Consider the following 27,258-nt stretch of genomic DNA (forward strand, 5'->3'; position numbering starts at 1 on the left):
TCTCCAATCATTAGAGAAATCCCGCCTCATCCACCAGAAGACGGATAGGAACATCAACAATCATAGTCGGATCCCGCCTTCTCACTGTCCCGCAGGGCACTTCCGGTTACGAGGGCAATTTGCCGGGGGCTTCCGGCTCTGGGTATGTCTCCAGTTCCCTCGCCCAGGGCAGTGACCGAGGCCAGCCGCCAGCTAGTAAGATGTCGTCCCCGCAGGCTCCGGAGGACGGGCAGGAAGGCCACGATCCCCCCAGGGACCTCCGCAGCGTCCTGGTCACCAGCGTGCTCAACCTTGAGCCGTTGGACGAAGATCTCTTCAGGTAGCCTGCAGCATCCGGCTCGCGCCCCCACTGGGACGGAGGCCCCTGGTCTCGGCAGCCGCCACCCATTGTCCCTCAGCTCCTGAACGAGGATGGGCTGTGCGGAGGCTGCAGGCTCTGCCGCGATCGAGAGAGGGCTTGGCCCTCACTGCGCTGTCCAGACTGCACTGGCTTCCTCCCTCCCATTCCATGCCCGGACTGCGCAGCGCTCTTGCGAACTGGGCAAATAAAGTGGTAACCTGTGATACGGCAGTCGGCCCTTGGGGTCCCTGGGGGAGTCAGCCCAGAGAGGGCAGTGATTTACCTAAGGGCACACAGCAAATCTAGTTTAAAACTTAAGTCCCCTGATTCGCAGCTTCTTGCATCTTTACTATCCTTTTAATTTTACATACTCCTTCCCCACTACTTGGTGGGATTTGGTAGCTCATTGCTGCTCATGCTGAGGTCTGAGCCTCTTTCCTTCCCAGTTCACTTAAGCTCTTGACCGCTTTGGCCTCCAGAGCTCCTACTGGCTTTATTGGAATCCATCTTTGGCTTTAACTTCCCTTCCGTCCACTTAACGACTTGTAAATCACTTCCTGGAGGGTTATTTGCAATACAGTGCTATGGAGAATACTAAATTGGGGCTGGGGCTCACATGCCAACTGGTCTTTTTTCACTTCGGGGGACCCAATTTCCTCATCTTTACACTTCCAGCTCTGAATCGGGTTCTAGAAAGAACTGGGCTGTTGTGGTTGAGGAATATAGGGGATAGACTCAGCCCTGGAGGTTCATCTTGGTCCACCCAAGATGCTTGTGTCTTACTCTGATATGGGGAGTAGAAGAAACACTGGACTTGGGGTCAAAAGACTCCAGAACTGTCCAGGATGTGCAATGTTTAAGCTTTGTGACCCTGCTCAAGTCATTTGAACTCTCTGATCGCCATTCTCTGAGTGTGAAATAAGTGAGTTAGATTGTTATCCTTAACTGAATCCACAGAAGGGCTCTGGGTGGTCATGAAGGCCATGAAGTTGTATGCAGAGTAATGTGTGAGGATATTTGCCTGGGAGAGGGCCCATGGCTTTCACCAGTTTTTCAAAGGGATCCCAAACCCCAATAAATTTAAGAGATCCTGCAGTAAAGGCTCTTTGAGAGCTGTAGGATTCAGCCCCTACCCAAGTCTCTCCCAATTTCCTCTTCCCACAGAGGAAGGCATTACTGGGTACCCACCACCCAGCGGCTGTTTGGGGGTCAGATCGTGGGTCAGGCCCTGGTAGCTGCAGCCAAGTCTGTGACTGAAGACGTCCACGTACACTCCCTGCACTGCTACTTTGTTCGGGCAGGTAAACCACCCCCTCCTTGCCCCCACCCAGTCCTGGGGACCCGGCAGCCACTTCTCCCTGGTCTTGGAGGGCTGACTGAGGAGAGAGGGAGAGAAGGGGGGCTTAGGAGCCATTTCCTCCTGGCTTTGGGGGGCTGACTGAGGGGAAAGGGGAAGCGAAGAACGGAGACAGAGAGTTCCAGTCGCAGGGGAGCCAAGAGAGAAACAAGGCCTGGGGCCGACAAAGAGCTTTGGACTTTACACTTACTGAGACCGTTAACTTGTTCTCTGGCTCTTGATGATGCAAGACTTGGTTCTTAGTTGTTTCCTGTTGGTGTGAGTATGGCGCTAGATCCTCACATCTGCTGTAACCTCTGTTAGGGGTTTGGGGGGCACAGCTGCCTGGCTTGGAGAAAAGAGCACCAGGCTGGGAATCAAAAGATCTTGGTTCTAGTTTCAGCCTTGCCAATAACTTGCCTTGTGACACTGAGTAGATGACCTCCCTCCCTGAGGCTTGGTTTGTGCCCTCTTTAGAGTGAAGTTAGTGGGGAGGAGAGGAAGGGTTGGTCCAGGGGCTTTTAGTTGGATGATCTCTATAGTTGCTTATAGCTCGGGGATCCGGTCAAGGAGCAAGGGGCAGTCTTTTAAAACCCACTCTCTGTTGAGAAACAAAAATCTCACTTGGTTTGCCTCCATACCCCTGACTTCTAAGGCAGGTGCCCACAATTTTAGACTTGTTGTCTTCTTCAGAGTCAAACCAGCTGGGAAGATTTTGTTTAACTTTATATTCTGTGATTTGTACTCAGAAAACAATAGGGGGGGGTTTTCTTTCATTTTAAAAATAAAAAATAGTTATAATAATAAATCTATTTTTTCACACCATATTACCATGCCCTTCACTCCCCCTTCCTTTATTGCCTGAGCCCCTTGACTGTGATTGTCATCGCTACTTACCAGCCCAGTTCTTACCTTTGTGCTAGTTGGGAGCACCTCTGGACTTTATTTCTTCAGTTTGGCTGTAAGCTTCCAAGATGCTGGCCTTTTGGTAGTGTAATCCTCCTAGCTCAGTGAGAGACCTGGCGGTTTTGTCTTGCCTTGTGGAAGTAGGGGCATTACTTGATCCCTCAGAATCTGATTCTTTATCCTGTGATGAAAGAATTATAACTCTTTGTAGTGAAAGCCTCTAGTGCAGTGCCTGGCACATTGCAGGTTTCCCATAAGTGATAATAATCATTTTTTATGATGAGTTTATGAGAATAATTAATATTTGCATGGCACAGAGGATGGCCAGGTACATTATCTTACTTAGTCCTCATAACATGAGGGTGGGCATTCCTGCCACCATTCAGTGTATAAGGAAATGGCAACCTAAAGAGATTTGTAACCAGCTCCTACAGCTGCTCAGGGAGGCAGAGCCACGATCTGAACCCAGGTTTGTGTGCCTCCAGCTCCACAGTCTTCTGCTACTTTCTCTTTTCACTTGTGAAGATCATTACAAATCCGTGTAGGGCTACCAGGGTACCTGTCTTAGGCTGGCTTCTCTAGAGAAGCAAAACCAGTGAAGTGTATATATCTATATATGTATATAGATAGAGATTTATCTCAAGAAAATGGCTCACACAGTTGTGGAGGCCGGCAGTTCTCAAATCCATGGGTCGGGCGTTGGGCTGGAAGGCTTCTTCTGACTCACATGGTTGCAGGGGCTGCGGAACCCAAGATCGTCAGGTCACATGGTAGGCTGCTGGCTCAAGTACCAAGAAGCAGAGGTCAGATGATGACGAGCTCGATGTAGGACCCAGAGCAAGGGAGACCTTTGCCAGTCATCCATGTATATTGAATGAAGGCTGTGCCCTCCAAGGAAACTCCCATCACGTCAGATAGTTGAGCAAGGGTGTGACTTGGGTCATACCTGCTTATAAGGATGTGACTCGTGATACACCCTACACTAATCCTGCCCTATTAGCACGTAGAGGTTAGGACTTTCAACACATAAAATGGAGGATAATTACATCAGGCCACAAAAAGGGAAGATAATTACAATCATGGCCTAGCCAAGTTGACATATAACATTAACCATCACAGTGCTCGTTCCAGGTTCTGGGGGAAGGATCTTCTTCCTTGCTACCATTTCAAAATAAATCACCAATTATTTGTTCCTTATCTCTTCCTGGAAAGGCTGCAAGACAGCTGAAGATAATTGATAGCTATCAAAGGACTATCAAAATAAAGGTCAAAGGACAACAGAGTAGTCCTAATAGGGAGCCTGGGGAAAATGACTTTACCAAAAAACTGGGCTAAGGCATATTGCTGTAGTTTCTCACAAAATTTAGTTCTCAGCTCCCTGGCAGCAAGGCAAAAAGGGAAGCTCTCAGTAGTTTGTGATGTGACCCTTTACCACATACCTCAAATATAACCAATGAAGATGTTTTAAATGATATATATATTTATAAAAGATGCTGAGGGTGGGTAATCTTTGTCATTTATATTATCAACTCTAAAAGCCCAAGGCAGAATGTCTTTTTTTTTTTTTTTAGGGAGGTAAAAGAATGTAGTACAGGAATGTAGCATGCTACAGGTTTAAACCCACTGCCGTTGAGTCAACAGGTTTAGAGCTGGGAAAATCTGGAGCAGGAGTCGGCAAGCTTTTTTCCTGTAATGGACCAGATAGTAAATATTTTAGGCTTTGCGGGTCTCTTTGTGACAACTCAACTCTGCTGTGTAGCTCGCGAAAACAGCCATAGACAATATGCAAACAAATGATTGTAACTGTGCTCCAAAGAAACTTTATTTACCAGAAAAGGTAGCAGACTGGATTTGGCCCACGGGCTATAGTTTGCTGACCCCTGATTTTAAAGAAATGATTCTGTAGTCATGACATGATCCCAGTCACAGACAGAACAAGATAAGAACTGAGAGAATTTATTTTATTTAACCAACACTTAGAGAGTACTAACTATGAAAAACTATGAGCCAGATATTATTCTAAACACTGTACAACTATGAGTTCATTTAATTCTCATAAAAATCCTGTGAGGTCTGAGCACTATGAGGGTCCTCATTTTACTGGAGTGAACTGCTCAGAGAGGTTAAGCGACTTTTCCAAGGTCACACATCTGGTGAGTGGCAGAGCCAGGGTTTGAATGCAGGAAATCTGGCCGAGTCCAAGTATTCTGTGCTGTTGACAGGAGGCACTCCACCTAGTGCTCTCTTTGTATCCCCAGTACCTGGTCTCAGTCCCTAGCTACTGAACAGAGAAAGGAATAGAGGACCAGTGGCAGAGGTGCCCACCTGGCCTTTGTGCTGTCTACAAAGCCTGTAGGGCTCACTGTGCCCCTTGTGCCCACTGCAGGAGACCCAAAGTTGCCAGTGCTATACCAGGTGGAACGGACGCGAACAGGGGCGAGCTTCTCGGTGCGCTCCGTGAGGGCCGTGCAACACGGCAAGCCCATCTTCATCTGCCAGGCCTCCTTCCAACAGATCCAGCCCAGTCCCCTGCAGCACCAGTTCTCCATGCCAGCTGTGCCCCCGCCAGAGGAGCTGCTCGACTATGAGACCCTCATTGACCAGTACTTAAGGTGAGAAGCCTGGAGGCTCCTGGGCAGTGCTTTCAAACAGCGGTTCTCAGTCATTAGTGGGTCATGAGATCCTTTCATGGGTCTTGACCAGCATTTTAGAAATATAGAATAGAAAAGAAGATATTGGAGTATATCGTACGTAGGAAGGGTAAGAATTCTTTGGTGACACTTGAGTTTCAGTTGTGTGTGTATTGGGTCATGATGTAAAATGCAGGGTTTATATTCAGCCAGTGCAGGCACTGTTACAGCTTTACTGGCTGTTAAAATATTGAAATACTTCTGTAACCACTTGGTAAATAGTCACCTCCTCAGGCCACTGCATGATCTCCTCTCCTTTCTCCTGGTCACCCATGATTCAGCAGCTTAGGAGTTAATGCCTGGCAGGGGTGGGTGTCCTCTAGAACCCTGCTGCGAAGCTATGGCCCAAATTTGCTCTGACTGGTCGCTGCCTTTGCCTTCCAAACCAAAACTCATTGCCTCGATTCTGAATCATAGTGACCCGATAGGACAGAGTAGAACTGCTCCATAGGGCTTCTAAGGCTGTAATCTTTATGCAAGCAGATTGCCACATCTTTCTCCCACTGAGCTGCTGGTGGGTTTGAATTGCCAGGCTTTTGGTTCTCAGCCAAGTGCTTAATTGTTGTGCCACCGGGGCTCCTTGCTTTAGATAATATCAACCAAAAACTCAACCCATTGGCCCTCTTGTCGATTCCGACTGATAGCGACCCTCTCGGACAGGGTAGGACTGCTCCATAGGGTTTCCAAGGCTGTGATCTTTATGGAAGCAGAATGCCACATCTTTCTCCCACAGAGTGGGTGGTAGGTTCAAACCACCAACCTTTTGGTTACCAGCCAAGCACTTTAATGGCTTTGCCACCAGCTCTTTGCCTTTGCCTTACTGGGTGTATCACCTGGTAGAATGTATTTCTCACTTGGATCACAGCCTATAAAGTTTGAAAAATGCTGGTGCAAGAGAAAGAGCACCAGGTCCAGACTCAGGACAGATGGTGTTTTCTGGCCGGCTGAGTTAGGGCATACCTGCTGTGGACTTGCCCAGTTCCCCAGCCTCTCTGATCCTAGTTTCTGCATCTAAGACATGGGAGTAGTCACTTCTGCCCTGCCTGCTTCACAGCTGAATCACAAGGACAGCTCCTCTGCCTTGTGCTGGATGCTGGGGAGGCAGCAGGGTAGATGGATGTGGGTTTAGGAGCCCAAAAGGCCTGTGTTCAAATTTAGACTGGTCCTTACTGGCTTTGTGAGCTTGGGCAAGTTGCTTTCCCTCTCTTAGCCTGTGCCCTCAGTTGTAAAATGGTGCTGATAATAATTACTACCTCCCAAGGCCGCTGTGAGGATTAAATGAGGTAAGGGAAATAAGGCACTTAGAGGGTACTCAGTAAATGGTAGTTATACCACTCTTGACAGGAATAAGTAGGGGGCCTTGTATGTAGTCAGTGCCCAACAAATGTTTGCTGAAATGAAATGAGGACTTTTGTTCTTTAGGGGCTCCGCTTATGGAGCTGTGCTGTCCAGTAAGGTAGCCACTAGCCACATGTGGCTGTATTAAATTAATTAAAAGAAGTAAAAATTCAGTTTGTTGGTTATACTAGCCACATTTCGAGAGCTTAAAAGCCACATGTGCTTGTGGCTACCATAGTGGACAGTGCAGGTATAGAGCATTCCATCACAGAAAGTTCTGTGGGACAGCACTCGTGAGGATAGGGATGAAAATGGCGGCACCCCGAGAAGCACTATGGGTGGTTGTTACTGTGGTGAAAGGGCTTCCTTGGAAACGGGCCCCTCCCTCTGGGGGAGAAGATTGTTCCCAGCTGCTTTAATGTTAGGTAACTCAGGCCAAGTTGCTGTTTCCTGACTGTGTAGAATGCTGACATGGTTAAGAGCATGAACTATGGAGCCAGATTGCCTGGGTCCAAATGCCCTCTCCACTTTCTGAGCAAGCTACGTGGCCTCTCTGTACTTATTTCATTTATCAAAAGGGGGTGATGACAGTGCCAGTTTCACAGGGTTGTTGGGAGGCGTGAGTTAATGTGAGACGTTTAGAACAGAATAGTGCCTCTCAAGTGTGCGTCTTACTGCTATAATGTGTTGTCTTCACCACGTTGTTATCAGCCAGGTTACTATGATTATCCACATTTTGCAGATGAGAAAATAGGCTCAGAGAGATCACTAACTGAGACAAAGCCATATGGCTCATATGTAGCAAAGAAGGAATTAAAAAACTACTATTGTGCCTGCCACAAGCAGAGGGGAGCTTTGGGGACAAGTCAGGAGTCCTGTGGAGGAAGGAGGGGGTCAGAAGAGGCAGCTCAGATGAGAAGTTCCGCTCTTCTTGCATCTCCCCACTCTCCCTTTTACTTTCAGGGACCCTAACCTCCACAAGAGGTACCGAGTGGGGCTGAACCGGATTGCTGCCCAGGAGGTGCCCATTGAGATCAGGGTCATAAACCCACCCACCCTGAGCCAGCTGCAGCGCCTGGAGCCCAAACAGATGTTCTGGGTGCGAGCCCGGGGCTATATTGGTAAGAGGACCCCATGGACTGGAGGAAAACTCTCTCCAGGGGTCTAGACCTGCAACTCATCACCCTGTGACCTTGGGCCTGGTACTTGCCCTCTCGGGTACTGTTTCCTTATTTGTGTGATGGGGAAGTTGGCCCAGTTTCTCACCAGGGCTGTCTTAGCCCTTTGCATGGGGAGAATGGGGAGGTGACTACAATCCCAATGTAGGCCCTTTCTGAAGAAGGCAGGGCACCTGAGGTTTTTCTCCTGGTCTGCTGCTAACTCTAAGGGTGCCTTTGTGCCAACTAGAAAAAGGCACCCCTTCCGGGGCCCGGGTGGGAGACTGGTGAGTGAAGACTGCATCTCCATCCTCACTCATCTCCCCCCTTATCTCCTGCCACACACACACCTTGGGCCAGGTACCCTTGTCAGTAAAGTCTGCATATCTGTGCATGGAGCCCCTTCCATCCCACCCCACTGCAGGTGCTGAGCCATAAAGCCCAGGAGCCCAGGGCTGATGGGGCTGGCACCTGTTGCAGGGGAGGGTGACATCAAGATGCACTGCTGTGTGGCTGCCTACATCTCGGACTATGCCTTCCTGGGCACAGCACTGCTGCCCCACGAGTGGCAGCATAAGGTGCACTTCATGGTCTCCTTGGACCACTCCATGTGGTTCCACACCCCCTTCCGAGCGGACCACTGGATGCTGTATGAGTGCGAGAGCCCCTGGGCTGGTGAGTGTGGGGCCACGTGGGGCGAGGGCACTGCCCCTGGGGTGGCAGGGAGCCTTGTTTCTCAGGTGATGCTGCCTCCCTTCCTGTGGGGCACTGCACAGGTCACTTCCTCCCCTGCCCTGTCCCAGGCTTTGGCATCCTTCAAAATGACAGGGTTAGGCTCAAGGATGAGACACCTTCTCAGCTCTAAATTTTTCTAACATGCTGGGAATGTCAAGGGACTGATTCACAGAGACCCAGTTCTAGTCCCAGAATCACCCCAGATTCTCTGTGTGATCTTGGGCAAGTCCCAACACCTCTCTGAGCCTCAGTTTCTCCATCTGAGCAAACGGGGGTTGCATTAGAGCAGTGGTGGTTCATCAGACCGCCACTTGGGGGAGCTTTTTCAAAACATACTCAGATTCTACCCACTTGGTTATGACTTAGCAGGTCTTGGCTAAGGTCCAGAAATCTGCATTTTTCAAAAGCACCAAGTGATTCTGTGATTAACCTGGTTGGGGGTCAGGGATTCACCGGTTCCTAAGGACTCCACTACTTGGACCATCCTTGTATGGGAGAGAGAGAAACCCACACTCGTTCATTAATGTCTAGTCTCAGAACCCTGGCTTCCTTTTCAAGGAGGTCCACTTCAAACGAAGAAAAGCCTTACTTTGTGAAACAGGGACAGAACTTAAAGGACTCCTTATACTCAGAAAGGGCTGCTCTCAAGTATCAAGAGCATCAAAATACGAATTAACAGGCTTGAAGTCAGGACACTTGGGTTCAGGTTTGGCCCTGGTCCTCAGGGCCCAGTTCCCAAGTCCCAGAGACTTCAGTGTCACTGTCTGGAAATGGAACAAGCGCCTGCTTCGCTTAGCTATTGTGAGGACTAAGTGAGCTAAGCTATCTGTAAGGAAGGCCAATCGTTCCCTTCCTAAACGTTCAACTCAGACCTAAGGCCAGCAATGGAGAGTCCCCAGACCTCATGGCCCCAGGTCTTCTGCCCCCAGCCTCTTCCTCCCCTTGGTGATGGAAGTTTTCACAAATAACTGGCCTGAAGGACCTGGTTTGAGGTTATAAAGGCAACCGAAGGGTTTCCTAACACAAGTGGTCAGAGGTAAGCGGATCCCCTCGGCCAAGCCACTTAAAGTTTGTTCTCTGAGTCCTTCCCTCTGCAGTCTTTTTGAGGAAGCCAGCAGATATGTGAAAGTGCTTGTAAACTGTCAGGTAAGTTCCCATGGGAGGGGTCACCTCCAGTGACTGACCATAATAGGCTTATAAAGGGAGACATGGAGCAGCTGACACAGTCAGTGGCGCCCTTGCATGGGCTGGCCCTGCCCTTGGCTAAATTCTTTTCAAGAAGTACGCTTGGCTGTGCTTAGGGAGCGAAGGCCGTACCCACTTTACCCCTTGCCCACAGGTGGCTCCCGGGGACTGGTCCATGGGCGGCTGTGGCGTCGGGATGGGGTCCTGGCTGTGTCCTGTGCCCAGGAGGGTGTGATCCGAGTGAAGCCCCGGGACTCAAAGAGCAAGCTCTAGCCAGAGGTACCAGCTTGGCCTGGGGCTTCAAGGACTTCCCTTCCACCTCTACTGCTGAAGCAAGAGTTACAGTAGAAGGCTGGGCCTTCCAATGCACGCGACCAATAAAGAGACTGGTACCACTGGAGCGGCTGGCCTTTAATTTCCCTGGGCTGGAATAGCAACCCTCAACTCCAGGACTTCAGGGTCAGAGTCCCTGCCCTTGGAAAAGGGAACATTGATCCTGCTGTGCTGGAGAGGCTGTGGCAGACTTCTCCCCTCCACCACCCCAGGGCAACTCCAGCCAAAGCTCATCCTGAGCCCAGCGGGACAGAAGCAACAAAGTTCCTTGGTCTGCTGCAGATTCTCTTCGTGAAATTTCTAGGGGCTCCCAGCACCCCTGCAGCCTCCCAGCTGCAGCCCATGTCCTCATCGGGTCCCTCCATCCTGGGGCAGCCCCTCCCCACAGTGGCCTAGGCAAGGGTTAATCCAGCACCTCCTTGATGAGCAACTCTTTGAGACTGGGGGGTGGCTTGGGGGTAAGGCCTGCCTCCTGCAGGGCCTGGAGCCGCGCCTCTGACTGGCTTTTGTCCAGGCCCAGGTGCCAGGAGAGGCGGACATGGGCCTCTAGGAAGGGCGCCAGGAAAGGGTGGGGGCTCTTGTCCCCTAGCAGCTGCAGGGCCCTCTCACAGCAGGCCCGGGCCTCTGCAGGGTCCTCCAACTCCTGGTGGCACACAGCAAGCCCAGCCAGGGTTAGCAGGGGGCGGTCTGGGCCTGAGGGGGTGCCCAGCTGGGTCTGCAGCTGCCAGGCACTGGCCCAGAGCACCAGAGCCTCACGATAGAGGCCAGTGCAGGTGAGGCTCTGCGCCCGCCGCAGCTCAGGCAGCACGAAGAAGTCCTGCAGGTCCGGGGCATGGCGCAGCTCGGGCACCGCCAGTAGGTGGCCCAGAAACTGCTCAAAAGCCCTGCTGCGGCGGGCGATGGTCTCTGCTGTAAAGTTCCGGCGCAGGCGCTTCCGGGGGAAGGAGATGGCAGCCATGGGGCCCCGAAACTGCCGCTGCAGGCTTCTATGCAGCCGCTCAAAGTCCGAGTAGCGGCGGGAAATCTGGGCTGGCTGGCGGTCTGGAGGCCCTGGGCCCATCACGGTGAGGGTGTAGAGCTGCAGGGGGAATGAGTGTCAGGGCAGGTGCAAGGCTTCCACGGGTTCCCTTCCTCACCACCCTCCCACCTCTCCCCTTCAGCCTTAGGACTGGGCCCAGGAAGGTGGGAGCAGCTGGGCAGTGGCTAGGAAACCCCAGCCATCTTACCTGAGGCTCGTCTGAAATGACCCAGGCCCACGTCAGCACGGAGAGAGAAAGACAGAGATGAGCTTCAGGGACTGGGGCTACTTGGCCCTTTTTGCTCCTTCTAGGGAACACCCCTTCCCCATAGCCCTGCTGGCTGTTCCAACAGCTGCTCAGAAACCCAGGTTCCAGGCCTCCGAGCCAACCTTTAGGACCATCCTGGATTTTGTTCCTCTCCAGACACAGCCTCTACCCAGGCCAGGTTATTCCAAACCAGGCCCAGAGGACAAGTCTTCAGACAGCCGGAACGCTGTGCCAAGGACACTGAAGGTGTTCCAAACCCCAGGTCGGCTTCCACCTCACCATGTGACTGCAGGCAAAACAGTCCCCTTCTAGGACCAGAAGCGTTGGACCAGGTCGGTGTTGACTTAACGTGTACAAGTGAAGTAATTCGTTTTTATGTACCAGGGTAAATAATGATGAATCACAGATAGGAGGTGGTTCCCCTTTAGTCCTCTCTTAATCTCTGTGACTATAAATTGAGAAGCTCTCAGCTTGGCACTTTTTTTTTTTTTTAAGCACTCCCCCAACATTTCTCATCTCCAGTTTTAGAAAAGAGCCCGAAAGCTAATCGCAGGTCAGGGCCCCCTTCCGGCAACAGCAGCATCTAGGCTGACGCAGCTTCATTTTCTCTGCCTTTATTTTGATGTCTACCTTCTATTTATGGCAAGTGAGGTTTTCCACACATACAGTGCTGTTGTAAAATGGTCTTTTAAAATAAACTTATTTAAGGAAAATGAAAAAAAGCAGGTTCATTTAAAGAAAATATGAAGCCAATAGTGGTACAAGTGATATTCAGACAGGACAAGAACTGGGAAGGCGGTACTGGAATGACAGAGGCTTTGGGAAACACTGAGCATGATGACCGCTGAGCTTCCCCCCAGTTCTGAGAACCTGAGTGTGGATTAATGACAGTAATGCTGAGCCAACAGGTTTAAAAAAGGGATTAGCAAGTGCTAGGTTTTAAAGGTATACTGACACCAAACCAAGAAATACCAGTTGTCATCGAGTCAGTTCTGACTCATGGCAACCCCACGTGTGTCAGAGTAGAACTGAGCTCCGTAGGGTCTTCTATGGCTGTGATCTTTTGGAAGTAGATTGCCAGGCCTTCCTCTGAGGTGCTTCTGGGTACATTCAAACCACCAACCTTCTGGTTAGTAGGCCAGCGCTTGACCGTTTATGCCACCCAGGGACTCCATACTACCAGGAGACCACCTTTTTCTCTCCAGTGTTCTGCAGATTTGCTGGTGTTATAGCCACTCCTGGTCACTTAGGTTTGCCTACTCTGTTCTCTTGATGATTCTCAGTGTTGTTAGGTGCCGTGGAGTTCGTCCCGACTCACAACGACCCTGTGTACAACAGAAGGAAACACTGCCCAGTCCTGCGCCATCCTCACAATTGTTGCTATGTTTGAGCCCACTGTTGCAGCCACTGTGCCAATCCATCTCGTTGAGGGTCTTCCTCTTTTTCACCGGCCCTCTACTTCACCAAGTATGTTAATACAGAGGATGCGAAAGTCTCACGATAAAGAAACCTATCTTATTCTCATTCAGATCTGCATTCCCGAAACATACTGACTGCAAAACCCTTTCCTGAACAGTTATTAATATCCCAGGAACCATTATTTTGCAGAATACACTTCAGCAAACACTGGCCTATGATAACCCCTTATGTTCATGAAGCTTTTATTTTTATTTTTAATTTTTTTGCAAAAAAATTTTTTACATCCATTATCTCATCTGATCCTTGTAACCTCCCACCAAGACAGGAAATCATGATAGTAGCTCCATGGACTGAACACTCACCCTGTGCTATGTGCTGAACATTTACAGTATTATTTAATCATCACAAGAGCACTGCAAGGAAGGTGTTATTATCTGGTAGGCAGCTGAGGAAGCGGACTGGGGGCGGGGGCAAAGGGCTCAAAGCCTTTCTCTGAGGCACACAGCTGATAAGTGGCCCAGCTGGGATTCAAACCCAGGTAGGTCAGATTCCAAAGCCTGTGCTTTTCCCCCAGAAGTTAGATGGGGACCAGGGGTCCCCAGTGGGCAGAGGAGGTGAACTGCTTCCCCAGACATGGGCCCCCATTCCTCCCTGCCTCTGGGCTGCTCCTAGGTGACTGATTCTTAGTGTCTCCTTCCTGTGCATTACCCCTCATCCATCCTAGAACTCTAAGACCTTTGCCACTTAAGACCTGAGCATCACAGAATCAACCCCTGCTCAAATTGGAGGAGTGTCCCCATGGGTGTGGACCTGTGTACTAACAGCAGCAGAGAGGGGTGGAGAGGCCCAGATGTGGGACAGGGCTCCAGGCCCCCTTCCTGCTGAGTCAGAGGCAGAGGCGGGTGGTGAAGAGGGACGTGAGAGGCAGAGCACCGCCACCACCGCCAGGACTGGCCAGGCCGGGCTGGGTTTCAGGCCTGGCAGGGAGCACAACCTGGTAGACCTCATTCTTCATGCCAGTCCCTCCTCTCCACAGCAAGGAAAATGGGGACTCCAAGGCCTCTCCTCCATGTTACTGTTCACCCCAAGCCCCTACTGGCCTCCTAAGTCTAGCCCTTAGGACAAGATTATACTGTACAGGGTGGGTGCTTGAGAATTGGTTATCCTGGGTTGGAAGGAGGCCACAGGAGGCCCTAGATGCCAGCCATTTTCAACCCAAAGTAAATAATGATATAAAAAAAAACAGCCCATTGCCATTGAGTTGATTCTGACTCGTAGCGACCCTATAGGACAGAGTAGAACTGCCCCATAGGGTTTCCAAGGCTGTAATCTTTATGGAAGCAGACTGCCACATCTTTCTCCCGCGGAGCAGCTGGTGGGTTTGAACAGCGCCAACCTTTCAGTTAGTTGCAGAGTGTTTAACCACTGTACCACCAGGGGTCCTTACACATACATGTCAGAATGCCAGGCAGGCACCATGCTGAAAGCTTTCTGTGCACTGTCTCCTTTAATTCCTGCTACAATCCTCTGATGTAGATATCACTGTCATTATTCCCACTGCCCAGATAAGAACACTGAGGGTCAACAAGGTCACATGACTCTCCCAATACCAAACACCTGAGATCAATCTGGGATCCAGTAAGGGGGATTTGACTCAGCTTGTTCTGGCTCCAAAGCCCACTTCCTTAACCACTAGCCCATGCAATTCAGGTTGCAAGTCTAACCCAGATCATGTCCTTCCCCCTGTTATCTTGCTACAGTTTGCAAAACCCTTTCACACATATAAGTTCTCTGTCCCAAAACTAGACTAGGAGGCAAGTTCATTATCTCCACTTCAGTCAGACTCGGAAAAGCTAAGTCATTTGAGGATCTGCTCAAGTTTCAGCCCCTTCCTGGCCTGGCTTCCCCGTCTGTAAAATGGGGCAGCCATTTCTAACTGTATTCACCCTTCTGCTTCCAAGAAGTTAGAGCCTTCCCTGCTCTCTCTTAGCCATACCATTCTTTTGGGCTCACAGCCCAGGACCTGGACCCTCACTCACCACGTACTTGGAGGGTGGATCCTTGACAACGTTGGCACTAGTCACCTCGAAAAGCAGCCGCTGGGGTACTAGGGTGTTACGGGACTTCTTCCAGAAATCCTGTAGCTGCCGGGCCAGGAGCTGACTGCCCCGAGGACCGTCCGGCGGGGGGCCTGGTTCTGCGGAAGCACACAGGTACTGGTCACATCACCAGGCCTAGGGCCAGGACGCATGTAACCACATGCCAGGAATTCATTTATCCTCTTAAGCTGTAAGACAAGCTTTATCCCCATTTTACAGAAAAGGAAATTGAGGGCCAGTGAGGAGCCGGGTGCCAAGCACAATGTCTGGAACATGGTAGGCGCTGAATAAATATTCTCATCCCGAAGCATCGTCAGCACAGTATTGCCATGTGTATCCCATGCCATACATATGTTTAAAGCCCACACCAGCCCAGAGATGGGGGTGATTTCCCCTATTTGAAGCAGGGGAAAACTTGGCTCAGAGAGGTGTTGTGACTCTCTCAAGGTCACACAGCCAAGAGGTGGCTGGGGCACTTAAAGAAGTGTCGGAATTTCGGCTGGATCAACTCTGAGTGCCCCCAGATGCTCTCGGGAACGCGGCTGGGATGGAGGCCTAACTGAGCTCCAGGGTCTGGTCTCGTCCCCCGACACTCACCTGCGTCTTCTCCCGAAGCCCCATCCCCGGGGGCCAGCGGGTCAGGGCCAGCCTCCTCGTCGTCCTCGTCCTCGTCGTCCTCGGCGCTGGTGAAGCTGAGGGTGCCGCTGAGGCGGGAGGACAGGCCCTCGGCGTCGTCATCCTCTAGCTCCGAGCTCTCCGGGAACTGCTCCGCCTCGGGCCCGGCCGCCGCCTCCCGGGGGCCGTCGCTGGCCAGGGCGTGCCGCAGCCGGTGCAGGAGCCGGGAGGCCATGGCACTCTGGGGGGAGCGCGGCGCTGGGTCCCCACCCGGGAGCAGGACCCAGCCCGCGGGGAGGAGGGGGCGGGCCCGCCCACAGGGGGAGGAGCCGCGGAGGCCCCGCCCTGCCCCGGGGGGCCCAGCGAGTCCTGGGACTCCCGCCCCACCGCCTCCCGGACCTACGCGTCCAGGGCTGCGGTCTTCCCAGAGGGTCCGGTTCCTCCCACGTCCCTGTGCCCCCTTCGCGCGCCTCTACCTCCAGCGCCCAGCGGTGCACTCCGGAGCGCGCCTCCCCTGGGGTCCCCGAGCAGCCCCCAGCGGCTCGCCGAAGCCTCCAGGAGCCGCTGGGCTCCGCCGGACTCAGCCGGGCCCAGTCCGCTCTGAGCGCCGCTCGGGCCTCTTCCTGCCGCCGCCCCGCCTCTGGCCCCGCCCGCTCCCTGGAGCCTCCGGAGAATCCCGGGCCCTTAGCTCCAGGAGAGGCTTGGGGTCATCCCCGGGAGAACTCCAAGCCACCTGCTGATCATCCCCAATCCGTAGGGCGCACACCCTCTTTGTGTCCTTCTACCACTCACAAAGACCCAGGCCGACTCCAGTATTGCCTCCCTCCCCCTCGGTTTCCACCTGATGCTCCACTTTCTCAGGTCCTTATGCGACATTAAATCAAACCGGTTGCTGTCGAGTCGCTTCTGACTTGCAGCGACCCTGTAGGATAGAGTAGAACTGCCCCATAGGGTTCCCAAGAAGCGGCTGTGGATTCGAACTGCTGACATTTTGGCTTGCAGCTGAGCTCTTAACCACTGCTCCACCCATGTGACATTAGGAAGGGCTCCTGTGTGACATTAGGAAGCCCCTTTCTCCAGTGGGGAAACTGAGACCAAGAAAAGACACGTGGCTTGGTGTGGCATCTGACCTAGATTTCCTAGGTTTTCTCTTAACAGAAAACAGGAACAATAGTATCAGTTTTGCAGAGATTGATTGCAGCTCAAGGAAGGTCCCACCCTAGTCCAGCGCCTGCTGCAGGGTGGCCGAGGTATTGATCAGTTACATAACGATCATGGCTTCCACAGGGTTCACAGGCTTTCACAATCCTCTTTGAGCTTCACACTTAGAAAGTAAGCAAACTGGGAAACTGAGACCCAGCCGGCAGAGTTACTTGCCCAAAGCCACAAGCTTACAGAGGTTTCTGGGGATGGGGGCTTGGAGCTCAGGTCTTCTGGGTTCTACAGCCAGTTCTTTCCCATGCTGCAGGCCAGTAATCTCAGCACCTCCTCTGGGGCTGGGTTTTATCTTTTATCCAGAGGGGACCAGTAGGTCAAGAAGATTTTAAGCATGCTTTTTTCTGTTAGAAGGCCTAGCTACCAGTCCCTTGCAGGGCAGATGTTGCTAGTTATGCAATCAAACACAGCCTGACTGTAGTGCCTATCCTTTACATACATATGGAACCCCCGGCAGCTTAGTGGCTAAATTCTATACTTCCTAACCAAAAGGTCAGCAGTTCAAATCCACCAGGTGCTCCTTGGAAACTCTATGGGGCAGTTCTACTCTGTCCTTTACGGTTGCTATGAGTTGGAATTGACTTGCTGGCAACGGGTTTTGTTTTGTTTTATATATATAATTTATTTTGCACCTACCCTTTTTGAGTGGCACAGGGGAGAAGGGTGGAGAGATGAACAGATGATCAGAAGGGGCGGAGCCAGGCACGCATTACCCTATAAACAAGGTACACTGGGGTTTGTGAAGTTGTGCACTACAGATTACTAACACAAGTAAACCCATACATACCGTGCTGGTTAACCCACCCCTGAGTGGAGCTCTCATTTCTCAAGCTTCCACTCTGCCCCGAGTCCTGTTCTAGGCACTTTACATGTTGCCACGCCTCAGCTTCATAGCACCCTGGAGAGGAGGCTATTACTGGACAGTAATGGTCCATTTTCAAGATGAAGAAACCAAGACAAATCAACTTTTCCAAGGTCCACAGCTAGGGAACGGGGGAGCTGGGATTTAAGATGGCAGTGGGTGGGTGGGTGTAACAGCAAAGCTCTAATTCCTCTTCATTCTGCTTACAGGCAGGGTGTTGAGGCAAGAAAGACATCTCATTCATTCATTCAGCATTCATCCATTCACCAAACATTGGCTGAATATTAACTTGACCTTTGGCATATGCGTCGTAAATCTGAGTATAAATTAAAAAACACAAACTTGTTGCCGTCTAGCCAATTCCTACCGAGAGCAACTTTATGTGCTTCAGAGTAGAAGTGTGCTTCACAGGGTTTTCTGGGCTATAATCTTCTGGAAACAGAGTGCTAGGCCTTTCTTCTGAGGCATCACCACTGGGTAGGTTCAAGCTGCCATAGTAGCTGAGTGCAAACCGTTTGTGGCACCCAGGGACCTGGGTACAAAGCAGGGGTTCGTAAAACCTTGGCTGTCAGAGCAGGAGGGTCCCTCAGAAATCTGCTTCCATTTTACAGGCGGGAAGTCTGAGGCTCAGTGAGGGAAAGACCTTCATACTGCCCTGGTTCATACAAATAGGGCCAGAAGCATGGAAGCAGGAGGTCTCCTGATGTCCTGTCTTGTGTTCTCCACTAGTCTTAGACTGTTCAGATATCTCCCTACAGCCTCCGTGAGAGATGGTCATCTAGCTCCTGCTTACGTACATCCAGTGACAGGGAGCTCAGTACCTCCTGAGGCTCTCCATTCCCATTATTGTTAATCTGTGACTATAGGGAAGTTCCTCCTTATATTGAACCAGATTCATTCAGTTCAGTTAATCTTATGTAGAACACCATATTTATTGAACACCCAAGTAAGGTGCCAAGTAAGGAGCCCTGGTGGTGAAGTGGTTAAGCACTTGGCTGCGAATTGAAAGGTCGGTGGTTCAAACCCGCCAGCCACTCTGCAGGAGAAAGATGTGGCAGTCGACTTCAGTAAAGATTACAGACTTGGAAACCCTATGGAGCAATTCTACTCTGTCCTATAGGGTCGCTATGAGCCAGAATCAACTCCACGGCACAGTTAAGTGCCACACGCTGGGTCCTGGGGGATGAGATGGGATACAGGAAACCTTCTGTGGTCTATGGAATGCCGAACAGGCTCAGGGCTTATGACTGAGGAAACTACTGGAGGCCACCCTGGACTCCCCTGGCCTGGCCTTAGAGGAGGAGGGATCCTGGCAGGAAACAAAAACAAAAACAAAAAAAACTCCAAACAAACAAAGAGCATGTGCATAGGCCTGGAGGCTATAAGGGGTGGAGGACTTAAGTATTTAAGACCGACCAGAGTACAGCAACAGGCAAGGTGCAGAGAGCCGGGGGAGTGAGATTGGACTGGTGGGTGGGACCTTACCTATTTCCCTGAATAAACAAAAGAACAAATCAATGAACAAATGATCTCTGAGGGTTCCAGGACCTCTTTTCCAAAGGGACTGGTGTCCAAATTGAAATTCCCTAGGTGTCGCCCCTGGCCCTCTGCCTGGCTGGGGGAGGCCTGATTTAGTCTGGCCTGGCTCCCTACAGCTTTCCTTGGAATGTCTATATATAGGGGGAAGGGGGCAGCCCAGTTGCCACTGTCCATCTGCCTTTCCTGCTGTCCAGCCCCCCTTCCCTGGCTCTAGGAACTGCACTGAGTGGCCTCAGTGCTCATACTGTTGACTTAGCCACTGTCCAGGAGCCTTGCATATTTGGCAACGCCCAGCCTAGACCCTCACGGGTGGACTCCCTTCAGACTTGACTTGCCCACCCCTTCACCCTCCAGATGGCCAGGTGAGCTCCTCCAAACTTCTTCATGGAGCTCTAGGAAGGGGCCAGCTGCCGCTTCACGTACTTAGAGAACTTTCCCCTGACTGCCCGCTCCTCCCCCGCAAAAAAAAAAAAAAAAAAAGAATCCCAATCCCATACATCCTTTTCCTAGAGAAGGTAAGTTTCAGAGAAGAGTCTTTGCTTCCAATGCTTATTTTCTTTCCTCTCTAAATCTGCACTCTCTCCCGGAACCCTCCACACACTTGTTCTGGACACCTGCTGCCGCCCAAAGACTGCCTCAGTTTCTCTCCAGTCAGGATCAATAGTAAGGATCACCAACATAAATACAGACCTTCAGGATTTATAAAGCACTTCAGTAAAAGGGGGGATAATAATAGTTGCTACCTCACAGGATGAATACTTGGTCAGATCATGTGGTTCAAATGCCTAGCGCAGTGTGTGACACACCATAGAGGTTCAATAAATGGCAGCTGTACCTACCACTTCCCCCTCATCCTGTCCCCTACCCCTTACTATGGTTTAAGGACAGGAAATTCCACTTGCCAAGCTCCAACCCCATGTACCTGGCCCAAGTTAGGTGACTTATACCTGGGTTCCCATTTATCACGGTCTCTCTGTGAGGGAGGTTTTAATTATCCCCATTTTGCAGCTGAGGAGACTGAGGCTTACAGAGGCATGACCACTTGCCCGAGGTCACACAGCTTGTAGAGGCATTACTTGGATCTTGTGTTTCACACCACAAGGCTGTGCTCTTCCCACTCTACCATGTTGCCTCACTTTTCTGTTCTGATGATCCTTTCCCATCTTGGAGCAAGTATGCTTCCTGAGCGGAGGGGGGGCGCTCTCCGAGATGGCGGAGCAGGGTGGGTACTCCTCATAAGAATCTAGGACTAGGACATCAAGTCCTGCCACCTGCTCAGAGGCTTAAATTTCTCTGCAAGGGCCCTTGGCTAAATTAGGTAATGGGCTAGGGCTCTGGGAGGGGTGGGGCTTGCTGACCCCAGGATCTGATTGGCCAGGGTATCCAGTCCTGGGGAGCAGGGGGGGTGGGAGGAGGGGGTGCCCCTACAAATCCCGGGGGCTGGAGTGGGCCAGGACATCTTTGGGTGGTGCATTTCAGAGGAGGTGACCTGTGGCAGAGGTGTCCGAGTGACCTGCAACCATGGTAAGGATAAGGAGGGACTCTTTTCCCTCACTCGCTGGGGTGCCTCTGGGCTTCTCTGAGGACGGATCTGGGTGCTCTGGGGGGCAGTAACTTGGATGTTTGCAGAAGAGTGTGAAGTTTCCTTGGAACCCAAGTTTCTTGAAGAAAGCCTGGGAAGAAGTCCCTCAACTTCTCTTGGAAGGGGAAGGGCCGGGATATTCCAGGGATTGATCCTCAAGGCTTGCTGATTCTTCTAGACCTTCTGGGACTTCCAGCAATGTCAGTCATAGAGCTGTGAGGGGTTCTTAGCTTGGCTCTCTCATGGTACAGATGGGGACCCTGAGAGCCAGAGTGAGTTGACAAAGGTCAGCCAGTGAGCCAGTGGCAAGAGTGGGCTAGAAGCCTGGCCAAACCTACTACTGTCAGTGACAGGAAAAGGCTCCCTTGGAAGTAAGGAGGCCTGCAACACCTGGGAACAGCTCAGGGGCAGGGCCCCAAGAGCCCTGAGGCTGATGGGAAAGGATAGACGATAACAGACTAGAATTAGAGACACAGATTCTCAGAGACTGGTCCTGGTTTGGGGTTGTCATTTTCCTCTGAGACTCCCCTCCCCACTTCAAGGAGTAACCAGACCCCAAGGACCAGCTGCTGTTGCCCACACCTGACTAAAAATAGCCTGCCCTCCTGGCATAGGGAAAGGGAGGGGGAGGGGAGAAAGGAGCAGGGCCAGAGGCCGAAGAACTCCTTGGACATCTCAGCCCTTCCTTGCTGCCAGCCTCCTTGCAACAGCCCCTCCTCCATGCAACCTACCCAGATGGTCTGGCTTGGATGTGACTGGAAACCCTCGCAGCAGTCTTATTTTCACCCCCTGAAGGGCTGCATCCCATTCTGCCCAGCATGAGAGTCTTTAATGATTGACTCATAAGAAGGAATCTCAACATTTGGAGCTGCATCTCTTCAAGTTCTCAGAATAACGGGTCCCACTCTTCTTGGTGGTTCCAATACTTGCTTGTGGCCTGACACATAGTAGGTGCTCAAGAACTTTGTGTTGCATTATTATTTACAAACATTTACTGAGTACCTACTAAAGCATTTGGCACCATTAGGAGCTAGGAAAAACTGGAAAATCATGCTGGAAAGGTGCTGGTGCTTTACAAAACTCTAACGCAAACATGATTTCGTCTCTATGATGAATTTCAATCACAGTTCTGAGTGATTTGCTCATCGTCACAGGGGCACGGTGTTCCTAATTTGGCCTCAGATTGACCAGTAAGGAGGCCTTAGACATAATCTACATCTTCTTCTTAGTTCTTCTAAATGTGGCTGGGTGCTGGGAGGCCATGAAGGAGGTGTGACAAATTTGGACCTGGTCTTCTGGAGGAAGTGGGGGTGGGGGTGCTTACAGAAATGGGGGTTGGGGAGAATGGAGCTATGGCAAGGATCTGTGCTATGGCTGCCCTTTCTGCTCTCTGACTCTCTGTGTCTTCTGCAGACGGACCAGCAGGCTGAGGCTCGGTCCTACCTCAGCGAGGAGATGATTGCTGGTGAGTGAGGTTGGCCGGCTGGGTGTTTGCAGCTGCGTGTGTGTGGGGGGGGGGCGGGGGGGGTGTCTGGTGTAGAGCAGGGTGGAAGGGCAAGTGTATCTATGATGGGGGCTCTGGAGGTGACAGCAAACCCAGGTTCCACTCAGCCCTGGGCCCTCATCCCCCCTGGCAGAGTTCAAGGCTGCCTTTGATATGTTCGACGCTGATGGTGGCGGTGACATCAGTGTCAAGGAGTTGGGCACCGTGATGAGGATGCTTGGCCAGACACCCACCAAAGAGGAGTTGGATGCCATCATCGAGGAGGTGGATGAGGATGGTGAGTGGGTGGCCCTTCGTGGCAGGTGTGGTGATGGCGAGGAGAAGCAGGCACCTGGGGCTCAGGCCCACTTGGCCACCCTCTCCCCTCAGGCAGCGGCACCATCGACTTCGAGGAGTTCTTGGTCATGATGGTGCGCCAGATGAAAGAGGATGCAAAGGGCAAGACCGAGGAGGAGCTGGCCGAATGTTTCCGCATTTTCGACAGGTGCACTGGGGGCCTGGGAGCTTGGTCGGCAGGCAGGGAGCCAAGGTTCTCTGGGGTGAGGATGTGGGAGAACTGTCCCGCATGGCCAGGGCAGCTAGCTGGTCCAGTCCCTGAGCCTGGTCTTGCCCCTCTGCCCTGAAGGAACGCAGATGGCTACATCGACCCGGAGGAGCTGGCTGAGATTTTCAGAGCTTCCGGGGAGCACGTGACAGACGAGGAGATTGAGTCCCTAATGAAAGACGGAGACAAGAACAACGATGGCCGCATCGACTTCGATGGTGAGGGCCGCGGGGGCGGAGAAGGGGGCCACGCGGGAGCGTCCAGGGAGCACGTGGGTGCGGTTGGCACCCACCTGGGTGTCCTTGGCCTTGAGGGCAGGGCTGGGCCTAGCTTGACCGGGACCGGGTCCCCCACCCCTGCGAGCCGGTATTGCGCTGGGGCACCTTGGTGCTATTTATCAATTGATGACATGGCGCCCCTCGCCGTGGCCGTAGCCAGCATCCTTGGCGCTTGTTGTCTCCTTCCCCGCAGAGTTCCTGAAGATGATGGAGGGCGTGCAGTAAGGAGTCGGGCCTGCGCCTAGAACGCACCTCCCCCGGGCGCGGGCGGCTCCGCCCTGTCCCCGCCCGGTTCCACCTCCGCCCGGGAGAAAGGCGCGGATCCTTCTGGCTCTGTGTCTGGAACGAATAAAATCAAGCCTTGGAAAGCGCGTGGCTTCAGTGACCGGAGGGCCGGGATATCGGGTCTCAGGGCCGTCTGGATGGCGCTCCAGGGGGGTGGGCGGTGGGCTGGGAGCTGAGGGACGCGGAAGGGCGTCGGGGTGCGGGAGCGGAGGCGGCGGTCGCCCTGTGCTGGGCTGCGCTAGTTGAGGTCGGCGGGTTAGTGGCCGGCTACCCGCAGCTGGAGCTGGGCTTGTGTAGCTCCGCGGACGTGCATCGGCTGCGGCTGGTGCTGGAGGAGGGAGGCCGCAGGGGTTTCGAGCTGAGTCGGGTGAGCCTGCGGAGGGAGCTCGGGTTGGGGTGGGAGGGTATAGGCTGAGGGCGCAGCAGGAGGTTGGGACCCGGGCGGCAGAGCCCTGCAGTCCCCTCACCTCTCCACCTGCCTTTCTGGAGCCTTTGGGTATTGGGTACCGTACTCGCCACACCTTACGCAGGCCACCGGTCTGGGGAGCTGGGAGTGTGTTGTGTGCTCACCCACCCCAGCATGGTTTCTGCCTGTCTGTTCTTCCGCGGGCTAACGGGATGCGAGGTACCGTCGATGGTAGGTAGGCGTGAGGATGGCAACACAGCCATGAAGGGGTGGTGACCTGTCATCTCGACCCTGGATCCCTGCCTGCCTCGTCAAGTCTCCCTGCCCTATGCCCCCTCCGATGCGCTCAACAGAGGGCCACCATCATGATCAGGCTAGAGAGAACTCTTATCCGGCCACTTCCTGTTGGAAGCCCTCCGAGGCTCCTCATTGCTTCTAGGATCTAAATCCAAATTCCTCCCTCTGCTCCCCTCCCCCCATGCCCCCTTGCGGATTTCCAGCCACACTGGGAAACCAACCATTCTTGATAGGAACAGGCATGCACTTTCAAGGCTTTGGGCCTTTGCACGTGTTCTTGCGTGAAACGCCTTTCCTCCTGACAAATTCTTCAACTCACAAGATCCCATTCTCATACCATCTTCTCCTTCCTTGATCCCTCTGGCTGCCGACTCTGGCTCCTGGAGCTCTTTGTCCAAAACACAATTATAGCAGGCATCGGGCTGTAAGTGTAGTGATAGTTTAGCTTTAGAGTAGGCTGGCTGAGTTTGAATCTCGTATTAAACTACTCTGTGCCTCATTTTCCTCATCTGTGAAATGGAGATAATGACAGTAGGACTTACCTCACAGGGTTGTGTGCAAAGTGCGTGGTACAGTGCCTAGCACCTAGTAACCACCTTAATAAATACTAACCATATGCTGTGGGGTCAATTCTGACTCATGGTGACCCCCATGTGTTTCAGGGTAGAACTGTGCTCCATAAGGTTTTCAATGGCTGTGACCTTTTGCAAGCAGATCACCAGCCAGGCCTTTCTTCTAAGGTACCCCTGGATGGGTTTGGACCAACGACCTTTGGTTTATAGTCAAGCACTTAACTATGTGTGCCACCCAGGGAGTGCTTTTAATACATGCTGTTAATTATTATCATTATCACCATCATCATTCTTTTTGTTCTAAATTTTATTTATTTTGTTGTTGGGAATATACACAGCAAAACATAACACCAACAGTTTCAACATGTGCAATTTAGTGACACTGATTACATTTTTCGAGTTGTGTGACCATTCTCACACTCCTTTTCTGAATTGTTCCTCCTTCATTAAGATAAACTTACTGCCTCCTAAGGTTCCTATCTTTTGAGTTGCTGTTGTCACCTTCATCATTCTTTTTTCATTTTTATTTACTTTATTGTGCTTTAAGTGAAAGTTTACAAATCAAGTCAGTTTCTCACACAAAAACTCATATATACCTTGCTACATACTCCCAGTTGCTCTCCCCCTAATGAAACAGCCCACTCCCACCCTCCACTCTCTCTTTTCGTGTCCATTTCGCCAGCTTCTAACCCCCTCTACCCTCTCATCTCCCCTCCAGACAGGAGATGCCAACATAGTCTCAAGTGTCCACCTGATCCAAGAAGCTCACTCCTCACCAGCATCCCTCTCCATCCCATTGTCCACTCCAGTCCCTGTCTGAAGAGTTGGCTTTGGGAATGGTTCCTGTCCTGGGCCAACAGAAGGTCTGGGGGCCATGACCACCGGGGTCCTTCTAGTCTCAGACCTTCGTTATTCTTGAAACACTGAACTCTCCTTACTCATTGCTGCAGCCCTTTCATGTTCTCTTCTCCCCTTTCTATCGGATTCGTAAGTCTCCAGTTTGTATTTCCAGCCAGGATCAGTGCTGGAGTTTAATAATGACCGCATTTATCGAATGCCTACTATGTGCTATGCATTGAATGCGTTGTCTCATTTCACCCACACAACAACCTTAGAGGCAAGGCCCTTTGTGGTTGGACACCTGTGCTACTCCGCCAGCCTGTCTTCCTCCTTTTCTCCCCATGTTCTTATCTACCTCCGGGGCTCAATCGCCTCTGGAAAGGCTTCCCTGACCCTCTTATTCTGCCTTAGGTGCCTGACCTCTGTGCTTTCATAGCAACTTGTGAGTCCCATACACATTTATTGATGACTTACTATGTGCCAGGCGCTGTCCTAAGATCATTATGACTATCCTATGAGGCAGGTACTCGTATTTTCATTTTAACAGAAATTGTTGCCACAGAGTCAATTCTGACTCCTAAAAAATTCCTAGCAACCCTGGAAGACGGTAGAACTGCTCCATAGGGTTTCCAAGGCTGTAATCTTTATGGAAGCAGACTGCCACATCTTTCTTCGGAAGAGCGGCCGGTGGGTTTGAACCAGGGCTTCAAACAGGTTCCTTCTGGTTCAAACCCTTGCTGAGAAGTTGCATTTCTAACAAGTTCCCAGGCAATGCTAATGCTGCTGGTTAGGGACCAATTCTGAGAACTGTTAATAAAGCAGTGGTTCTCAAAATTTATTACACATAAGAATCACCTGGGGATGTTTTGAAATGTTGATTCTGATTCAGTATATCTAGGGTGGAAATGCAAAATTTCAACAGGGGTTCAGACCAGAATGAACCCGGCTCTAACTGTCGACCTCTTGGTTAGCGGCTGAGCACTTAACCACAGCACCAAAAACAAAAGGGCTTTTTTACAGAGAGGTTAAGTATAAATGTGTTTATAAGCTGCATGTGGTGGACCCAGGATTCTAATAGTTGTTTAAGCTGCGTGGTCTGAGCTCTTAACCACCACTCTGTAGAGCACTTACTTATTCTACTGTGTAATTGATGTGTCTATCCACCCCCTAAACTTCAGCCTCTTTGAAGACAAGACTGTCTTTTTCTCTGATTTATCACCAGCCGCAAACACAGGACCTTTACCTTGTAGGCTTTTGATGATTGCATTGAATGGAATGGGAGTAATAATACTTTCTAATACTTACCCTAAGGAATTCTGGTGGCACAATGGTTAGGCGCTTCGCTGCTAACCGAAAGGTTGGCAGTTCGACCCCACCCAGCGGCTCCATGGGAGAAAGACCTGTGATCTGCTTCTGTAAGATTACACCCTAGAAAGCCCTATGGGCAGCTCTACTCTGTCACATGGGGCCTCCATGAGTCAAAAGCACCCAACAACAACACTTATTCTAGTACCTTCTTCGTTTCAAGTGACAGAAAGTTAAAGGTCAAATTGATTTAAGCCAATGCTTATGAAACTGAGAAGTCACAGCATGGACTGGAGGCTAGAGTCTCCTGTGTCACCTCTCTCTCAGCTATTGGCCTCTGCTTGGCTGCTTCCATCTGCAGCTGTCTCCATCAGCAGCCCAGACTTACTGCCCCCCCGTCCCCCTTTTAGTAACCCAATTAGTAAAAGATTTTCTCTACCAGTGATTAATTCCAAGGAAGTCTCTGATTGGTTCTGAACGACAGAGTAGATTGACATAAAGTAGGTCATGTGACAATCTGGGGGACCAAACACCATAACTGATGATCACACAGAGAGATTTTTCCCAAAGACAGACAAAACTCTGGTCCC

At 51.5% G+C, this 27,258-nt stretch overlaps 3 protein-coding genes across 6 annotated transcripts; 2 read left to right on the top strand and 1 right to left on the bottom strand.

The window, feature by feature from the left end:
* Positions 1–78: 78 nt before the first annotated feature.
* Positions 79–12,839, top strand: ACOT8 (acyl-CoA thioesterase 8). 4 transcript variants are annotated; one of them, XR_007515416.1, is made up of 8 exons: positions 99–319; positions 1,505–1,641; positions 4,969–5,194; positions 7,574–7,731; positions 8,248–8,442; positions 9,842–9,966; positions 11,463–11,638; positions 12,590–12,839. XR_007515416.1 is itself a non-coding variant. In XM_049869452.1 (6 exons), exons 1-6 carry the CDS (start codon positions 201–203, stop codon positions 9,958–9,960), a joined length of 954 nt encoding a protein of 317 aa, XP_049725409.1. In that variant the 5' UTR covers positions 99–200; the 3' UTR covers positions 9,961–10,087. The 4 variants fall into 4 exon arrangements, 3 of the variants coding, with proteins under 3 accessions (XP_049725410.1, XP_049725407.1, XP_049725409.1); XM_049869452.1 differs by lacking the exons at positions 11,463–11,638; positions 12,590–12,839 and having other exon boundaries at positions 9,842–10,087; XM_049869450.1 differs by lacking the exons at positions 9,842–9,966; positions 11,463–11,638; positions 12,590–12,839 and having other exon boundaries at positions 97–319; positions 8,248–8,642.
* On the bottom strand, positions 8,551–16,066 carry SNX21 (sorting nexin family member 21). The gene is made up of 4 exons (XM_049869449.1): positions 15,916–16,066; positions 15,422–15,680; positions 14,765–14,922; positions 8,551–11,098 (listed from the first exon to the last, which is right to left on the bottom strand). The coding sequence occupies exons 2-4, from the start codon at positions 15,672–15,674 to the stop codon at positions 10,424–10,426; spliced, it is 1,086 nt and encodes a 361-aa protein (XP_049725406.1). The 5' UTR covers positions 15,675–15,680; positions 15,916–16,066; the 3' UTR covers positions 8,551–10,423.
* Positions 16,067–20,524: 4,458 nt separating this feature from the next.
* On the top strand, positions 20,525–23,321 carry TNNC2 (troponin C2, fast skeletal type). The gene is made up of 6 exons (XM_049869463.1): positions 20,525–20,579; positions 22,051–22,102; positions 22,275–22,418; positions 22,511–22,625; positions 22,767–22,903; positions 23,157–23,321. Exons 1-6 carry the CDS (start codon positions 20,577–20,579, stop codon positions 23,186–23,188), a joined length of 483 nt encoding a protein of 160 aa, XP_049725420.1. The 5' UTR covers positions 20,525–20,576; the 3' UTR covers positions 23,189–23,321.
* The last annotated feature ends 3,937 nt before the right edge of the window (positions 23,322–27,258 follow it).

Source organism: Elephas maximus, chromosome 25 (assembly GCF_024166365.1).
Source record: "Elephas maximus indicus isolate mEleMax1 chromosome 25, mEleMax1 primary haplotype, whole genome shotgun sequence".
In the NCBI taxonomy this organism is placed as follows: Eukaryota; Metazoa; Chordata; class Mammalia; order Proboscidea; family Elephantidae; genus Elephas; species Elephas maximus.